Source organism: Grampus griseus (assembly GCF_964374135.1).
Source record: "Grampus griseus genome assembly, chromosome: 11".
Taxonomy (NCBI): domain Eukaryota; kingdom Metazoa; phylum Chordata; class Mammalia; order Artiodactyla; family Delphinidae; genus Grampus; species Grampus griseus.
In genome coordinates, this window is record NC_139005.1 from 38518508 (window position 1) to 38526809 (window position 8302).

The following is an 8302-nucleotide window of genomic DNA, read 5'->3' on the forward strand; positions in this document are numbered from 1 at the left end:
AGATCTGTTTGATTCCAAAGCCTCTGATATTCTTACATGATATGGTCCTTATCACGAATCCACCATATCTCAGTCCAAGCCAGAGCAGCCGTCAAAAGTACGCCCTCCAAAGTCCACGAGCAGGAAGCAGGGGCTGCTTGAAGGACTTCTGTAGGACACAGAAGCCACTGGGATAGAGGCAGGATCTGAGGTGGGCGGGTTGGAAGTAGGGGATAGCATATGGCCATCCTCTCCACTGGCACCTCTACTGCCATCGCACGGAGAGGATTCCCAGTGTGTGTCGAGAGGGAATTCACACCAGTGAGCCCTGAGGAGAGTGCTGGCTTCCTAAGGAAATAAAACACTGACCAGAGAGAGATGTGCCCTCTCCCTCATGTCCACGTAGCTGCCTTTCTTTTTTTTTTTTTTTTTTTGCGGTACGTGGGCCTCTCACTGCTGTGGCCTCTCCCGTTGCGGAGCACAGGCTCCAGACGCGCAGGTTCAGCGGCCATGGCTCACGGGCCCAGCCGCTCCGCGGCATGTGGGATCTTCCCGGACCGGGGCACGAACCCGTGTCCCCTGCATCGGCAGGCGGACTCCCAACCACTGCGCCACCAGGGAAGCCCAGCTGCCTTTCTTGACACCTCCAGTGGCGTTCCCTCTCCAGCTACTCTGGCCTCCTCCCCCGAAGCTTCCAAACATCACTCATAGCTGATCCACAGCTGACCCCCTCATTCTCTTCCGTTCACATCTTTGAGCAGCTATGGAGAGAGGCCAGATGCCAGCTGGCCTGGACAAAGTTCTCTCCAGCAACACCAACCTCTTGGTGACTCATTCACTGTGCCCACAGAACGCCCCAAACGACCACCCCTCCCCTCTCTATTTACTCTACTGCCTTTTAGCACTTTGAGTCGCTGGACACCTGCCCCGTTGCTCTGCTCCCTTCACAGCACAGCTCCTGCAAATATTGTCAGGATGAACTTCCTGAAAGCCAGAACACTCCTCACGTTCCTGGATCCTCACCAGCCTGTGCTCCCCAAGGCCCGTCATCAACAAGGTCCCTGAGAACCTTGGGGCTCACAAACAAGAAGGCATTTCTCCACACTGTCTTTGTTGGCTTGGTACTTGCTGCACATGTCAGCTTCACGGTGTCCTGAGGAGGAGGGAGACGACGTACAGAGGCGAGCAGTGATCTGTTTCTCAACCTTGCCTTCCAAGTCCACCTCTTAAACGTCGCCAGTATTCTTCATTCTCTTCATCAAAAGGGTCTTTCTGATTTTTCTTCTCTGTCCTTTACACCTTTCCCTTATATCAAGATCTGGACAAAGCCATTCATGATCAGAGATTCATCCATTCATATATTCATCACTATATATATATGTGTGTGTGAGGAACTGGCCGGCAATAGTCTCTAATGTCTGACCATGGATCAACAGAACTGACCAACCCCCATAATCACACTTCAGTTTGATTATGAGTCTTGGACCTGCTGGGATGACCAGAGCTCTACCTTCTAGAGCGGTTTAGCTTGACTTAGAAGTCAAGCAAACACGAAATGGTCAAACGGGCTTATACCCCAGGGCTTAGAAAATAGCCAGTGACCCAACACCAGAGTAATGCTCTTGCCTTGAGAACTGCTACCGTAGGGTTGAGTGAGCTCCTTGAGAGCAAGGACTTGTGTTATCTTTGTGTTCTCAAGGATGTGGTACCCGACACAGAGAAGTACCTCCCACTGACAGAGGCCTTCCTTCCCAGGATCAGGATTTCACAAACAGATACAAGTGACAATGGAATTCTCGAACAACTATTTGGAATAGACTGAAATGGAAGAATATCAAACAGAATTTGTATGAAGCAAAGGAGGAGAAGTAGGGGAAGGGAGGGGAAAGAAGAGAAGACGTTACATATAGACAGTCTATTCTTGTTATTTGAGGTAGTTATGTTCTATCAAGCAAATATTGAACCATCAGCAAATATTGAACCATCGCTCCTAAGAGAACACGGGTTAGGTTCCTGAGAGCTTCTGGTCACAACGTTTTCATCAATCCCTCAGTACATAACTTTGTTTCATGTGTGTTATCTGTTTAAAGGCACCTCATTTAATACATATTGTTGATTCATTAATGTTGAACTCACAGCCAACAGCACTATAGCCCACGTCTGAACAAAGCTCGTCTAACACGTCTTTTCTCTGCGAGGCAACTTGTAGCTTTCCTGTGCTTAGGAACCCTGGACAGAATTTCAGCACCAGGCTTGGGTGCCATCTTGAACGGTGAAATCACCACCAGGTACAAAAATGCAAAAAGGGTGGCACTAAATAGACCAAGAAAAAGACACTTGTTTACAGCGTGAGAGCCAAGGCAGAGGCAGGATGTCTTGCGTGGCCTCAGCTGGGAACATGCGCATCGGGAGACTCGAAGTTTTCTCCACTCTGCACGTGTCCACAAATGAGCACAGAAGGGCTGCAAGTATTGATTTGGGGACTACAAGTAAATTTTAGCAGGTAGTCAAATTTGCAGATACGGACTCCACAGACAGTGAAGATCAGCGGTGCGTGCATGCGTGTGTGCGTGTATTTATAAAACAAAATTCAAGCCAAACAACAGAGGTGTTGGCTTTTCAGAAAGTGCAGCCTGGCTCAGTCATCAAGGCAGAGATAGTGAAGATACAAGGTAGACCGAGGACAGGGTAACAAGATAAAAGCAGCCTGCTGCTGGTAATGCTAGGCCTTGCAGGCGGGGGTGTGGCCAGCAGCCAGCAGCAGAACTCTGAGGCATCTCAGAGAGAGGGGCTAAGGCTGGGTTACGGTAGCATAATGTGCCCGCGTGCAGCGAGCCACACTGCTGGTCCGTGGTGCCCTGGAGGTGCAAACCTGCCGTCCCTGTCCTTTCGGCATCACCTGGCTCTGGACATGAGGGAGACTGTCCTCCCTCCACTCGGATGCCTAATGGGTCTGTCCCAAGGATTCACCGCCTAGTGGTGTGTCTGAGGGCAGCAAGCCCAGGTGCGCAGGGGTCGGAGCTACTCTAGTGAGGAACTCCCACATGTCATAATCCAATAAGCAGCCACCTAAGAGTCCCATCTCTCAGAGCAGAGCCCCAGTGGGTGGTGACCTGGAAAGAGAGGGGATTTGGGGTGGGGTCCATGAATCAACCAAACAGCCCTGAGAGCCGCTGGAGACGTTTGGGTTACAGACTGACGAGATATGACCTTTGTCTGGGTCTCCATGTCCCTAGCTCCTAGTCCAGTGCTCGGATCACAGTTGCTCATTAAAATCTGGGAGGCAGTGTGTGAAAGAGAAAACAAAAGGAGGGTGGATGGCTGGAGAGACTTCTGTTTATTAGGACAAGGTTCCACAAAGGACATCAGTATTGACCCATCAGGCTCAAATATGTATATATTTCTACTGTGCTTTGTTTCTCAAAACACCTTTGTATATGTTATTTCATTAATCCTCCGTTTATTCTATATACTAGAGGGGTCGGGGTAACTGAAACATAGAGAAGTCGAGAGATTTGAGCAAAGACAGACAATTAATTAACGGCACGGTAGCACTACAGCCCACACATTTCTGCCTGGTTTTAAGATGCGAAACAGGCCCTGAAGCGAGCACCCAGACCCCTTCTCCATTTTCACTCTGAAGGCAGCTCCCCCATCCCCAGGCCCTGCCAGCAAGGGTCCAGGTGGCACCTGGGACACAAGGCCTGGGCTCGGGAAGGCCCACCCTGCAGAAAGCACGGGCTTCAGACCAGAGGAACAAGAGTCGTGGCAACAGGACCTGGAACCAGCGACGCTGCTGGTCTGGTTCCCGAGCTGAGTAGGCAACCAGTGCCAGGCCACACAGGCAGTTAGCACCCGCAGAAGCCCTGCCCGTGGCCCAGCGGTTGCTCAAGGCAGTGAAACTCCAGGCCTGCCAGCTCCCGAGACAGAGGGCAGGTGAGTCGGGAGCCTGTATATATAGAGCCCGGGGGTCCCCGAGCTGGAGGAGAGCACCGCAGACATCCTGAGGCCTCTGATTCACTCTGCCCTCAATGCCCGTTCAGGGAAATGGGAGTCCTTGTTCTAGACTTGATTGACTTTCCTCTCTTTGATGGCTAAAGCCTTGCCCTTAGTTTTACTCACCTCCAGCAAGACTATTATACAGAAGCTCTTTGTTGGTCACCTTCTTGCAGGCTTCTCTCTCCCTCTCTCTCTTTCTCTCTCTTCAAAATATGCCAAGTGCCAATTTCTCATGGTTCACAATCCCATCCTGTAATTCGTCACTTCCCTATCCTCCCTCCCTGGTTCCGGATGGGAACAGCCTTTGTCTAGCCTTTCTGGTACTTTCCCACACTGTTTACACTGGTAATGCTGGGCTCACATGAGGAGAGAGAAGGCTGCTGATAGAGAAACTGGCCCTGACCAAACAGGAATGCCTGTGCTTCCTGAGGTTGGCTTTCCAACCTGGGACAAGCAAGCCGTGGACGCAGATCTGGGCACAGATCAACTATGGAGGTCAAATCAGGGATGCAGTTTCCCTTGTTCCAGGGAATGGTTTGATTTTTATGGGGGGTGGGGAGAGGCAATCTCTGAGGCCAAGTTCTTGGGCCTCCCCAAGGCCATGCCGGCCTCTTGGATTAGGAAGCTGTGATCATCAACTGATAGGAGGTTTGCTCCGGGAGGACAGACATGTGAGTCGGTGCAGGGGGCTGCGGGGTAAAGGGGTAATGGAAGGATGGGGACCTACATGCCACCTCAGGAAAGCAGTTTCAGAGAGAGTCAGAGGACGAGCTGGAGCTGAGGGCAGAGGAGGAAGAAGACAGCCTCGAGACACTATCGCCCCCGGGGGCTGTGAGAGCTGGCGTGTTCCCGGGCCTGGTAGGGAAGGAGACGCGGAAAACGCAGGGTCTCTTCCTGGGAAACCCCGTTGCTCTCCTCCCCGTCGCCCTTGGGGAGGACTTACCTGAAGAAGCCTTTGCAGCCTTCGCAGGTCATAGCGTTGAAATGGAAGCCAGTGGCTCGGTCTCCGCACACACCGCAGATCCGGGGCACGTGCCGGTCGAAGTCGCCGGGGTCAGGTAAGGAAGCGCCGGCTGCCATCGCCTCCATCCCTGCAAGGACAGCAGGCAGGGGTGAGACAGTGCCAGGGCCGGCTGGCGGCCCCTCCGCCAGGAGCTCAGCAAAGCTGGGCAGCTCCCCGGGGCCCAGGCCGGAGCAGGATTCTTTGGTGCCCTCCCTTAGTGGCTCTCGGTCCCCAGCTCACCCTCCTGACACTGCGCCGGCCTCGAGCAGAAGGTGGGCTCCTAACCCGGTTCGGAGCAAACCTGTGGAGGGGCGCTGCAGTGATGCTCACGGCGTGGCCTGGAACCAAGGCGCCAGGGAGCAGAGTCTGCGCCTGCAGCCTACAGGCTGGGCTACTTTGGGTGAGATGTTCAGCCTCTTTGCACCCCACTGTCCTCATCTGAAGAGTGTGTTTTTCTTCACCGGGTGTGAGGAAGGATTTTGCGAATGAACATAGGCACACCACTGGTCTCAGATCCACCTCAGCAGCGGACCTGCCGCAGGTCAGAGGCCTCTCTTGCCTAGTGTCCCCTCCAGGAGGGACGAGGGCCCTCCAACAGCCTCCAACGCAGAGGGAAACCCTCAGCCCCCCTTTCCTTCAGGGCGAGGGGAAGAGGATAGACTACATGCCCAAATCAGACCCTATCGTGTCAGGCCCTCGCCGCCCTGCAGCTCAGGATGGACAGGACTTGTGCTCCTGCGGTCCTGGTGCCAAATTCATCAGTCTTTTTCTCTCCCTTTTTTTCCAATATCAATTCAACACATTGTTCTGAACGTCCTTCTGAGTAATGTGAATCATACACAGTGAACTAATTTTGTTTTCAGAGATGGCTTGTATAAATAGGCATTATCTAGAAATGGATGTCACACTTGAAGAAAGCGGGGAAAGAGATAGAGGGAACAAAATATATAGCTTTGGGAGATCCTTCTCAGGAAGCAGCTGACAGGTCTTCCTTTGGGCAAACTGGGGCCTTGGTTTCCTGCTGCCTCTGACCCCCACTGCTGTCAGCTCAGAGCTGCTTCTGGGGTCCCTCCTGCCTCCCTGAAATGGTTTCAGACCCTGCTGCCTCCCAGTTTTATCTGAGTCCTCACATGGGTTGTTACAGGTTTAAGTGCCTTGGCTCCAGGGCAGGAGGGTCCCTCAGGACAGAAGAAAAACAAGAGAGAAAGCCAGTGGTGAGGAGAGAAGCACCCTAACCCCTCCTACCCTGGCGCCATGTCCTCCCACTTAAGTGGGAGAGGCAGCTTCCAGGGGCCCTTGGGAAGCTCCAAGCTTCTTTCCAATGACTAGGCTCTCAACCTGAGCTGAGGTTTGGCACATCCATGCCTGGTAAGGTCTTATTTCAGTCCATCTTCATCTCACCCCAATGAGGCAAGTACAATTATTATCACTTGATTTCCAAATGAGGCCCAGAGAAGCCCAAACATTGAGGTTTTCTAGCAACTATAATTACAAAGCGCACAAAACAAATACTTAATTTTACAAAAAGAAAAATCTCCCCAAGAGCTTCAAGCCAAACAAAGGAAGCTGGACAGATAAGGACAGGTATTGTCAGTCCTGCAGGGCAGAGGGGCCCTGATCACAGACAGATGTATTGGATTCCCTAACCTTCTCTTTCAGCTCTTCTTTTCCTGGGAACTTTAAAGTAATAATAGTGACCCTGTTGCCCATCCCTATCACAGCTAGGTTGATACTTGTTAAACGATAACGTTTATATATATACACATGCAGAGACAGAGAGAGAAACACTTTAAAAAAAAAAAAGAACAAAGGAATGATTAACAGAAACTTTTGAGGGAGTAAGATTGGGGAGGGTATGCAGAGGCATTATGCAGTAACCATATTCCATTTCTCTGACTGGTCGGTATACAGTGTCTTATTATTCTTATTACTACTACTAAAACTCTATTTTCTGTTTTATATGCTACATAAAACATTGCATAACTGTAAAACAACTAAAAATAAAAGAGAGTGCCTTTGGGTTTGTCAACACTGTCCCTATAGCCCATATGAAGTCCAGGCTGATTCCAGGCTCCTGGAGTGTCACCCACAACCCAGACGTGGGCAGGGATCCCAGAGGCCCAATACCATTGGGGTAAGAAGAGAAACTGTCTAGGATGCTTGTGGCTTGACCCCAGGTCAGCTGAGATGATGCAATTCCCAGTCATCATGATGTTGCTACAGAGTCCGTGTCATCCAGCGACCAAACATCCGGTGGATTTGGTGGAAAAAAGAGAAGTTAAATGTGAGAGTGGAAGGGAATCAGTCAGATCAGTCCAACAAGTATTCAGCATCATCTGGGCTCACTGGAGATGTGATGATGCAAGAGAATTGAAACAACACAGCACCACAGCCGGGCAACTGCGCCTTCCTGCAACACAGTGATGGCAGGAAGGCTCCTGGCCCGGGGGTGGGACCCCAGGCACTGGGTTAGGCCTGACAGAAGGCTGGACCCGGCAGCCGGAGGCCCAGAGTGAACAGGACAATTTCAGGTGAGTTGAGAGAAAACTCAGCCCTGCTTGGGGTTATGCGCTGCTACCAAGAAGCCAGGGCCCAGGACCAAGAGTCCAGAGGTGGAGAAGAGTCCCAGGCACATATGGCCTGAGAGCTGGCAGTGCCAGGAGTGACAGGCAGAGACCGTGGAGGGCAGGAAAGAGAAAGGAGTTGGGAGCTGGATAGGAAACCTCACCATGCTGGATGGCCCCCTGGGGTCCTGGCCTGGGCATCTGCAAGCCCTTCCCACTGAGGCCTCACCCCGATCAGCCTGGCTCCAGGTCTCTGGCCGCGGGATGCTGAGGACTCTGCTGACACAGGACTGGACCGACCCACGTTTGCCAAGGGCAAGGGAGTATCTCCTCTTTCCCCTGCCCGCCACCTGCCCATGCCCGCCTCCCCTCGCCCCCGGATAACAGAAAGCCAGGAGGCTGTGGCTGAGGAGGAAACACCCACCTGAAGGAGCAGAGGAGGGAAGGGAAGTCGAGCGCAGAGGTGCCCTTCTGTGAGGGCTCACAGACGCTTCCAACCAAAAGGACCCTGAAATGAAAAGGGGAAGCACTTTACAGCTCAGCGCTGGCCTCACCGCTAGAGAGCTCGTCAAGCAGGATGAGAGGCTCTTTCCAGGGGCTTTAGTCCCCAGATCAGGGACTGAAAACTTGACGGAAGTGATCTGGTGGGGGCAGACATGCGGTGTCATCCCTGGCAGGACTGAAGGGGTGGGAGCCCAGCGGCAGCCAGGAAGAGCCCTCCCTTGAGGCCGGGGGCAGCAAGAGCAGTGGGAAGGAG

General features: G+C 52.4%; 1 protein-coding gene across 1 annotated transcript in view; it reads right to left on the bottom strand.

The window, feature by feature from the left end:
* VDR (vitamin D receptor) overlaps nucleotides 1–5069 on the bottom strand; it is a gene marked incomplete at its 3' end in the record, with an annotated part of 29384 nt that extends 24315 nt beyond the window's left edge. The window contains exon 1 of the mRNA XM_082666924.1: nucleotides 4922–5069. Coding sequence (XP_082523050.1) covers nucleotides 4922–5067 — 146 coding nt within the window. The 5' untranslated portion in view covers nucleotides 5068–5069. The remainder of the gene's footprint in view (nucleotides 1–4921) is intronic.
* Between the last annotated feature and the right edge of the window lie 3233 nt (nucleotides 5070–8302).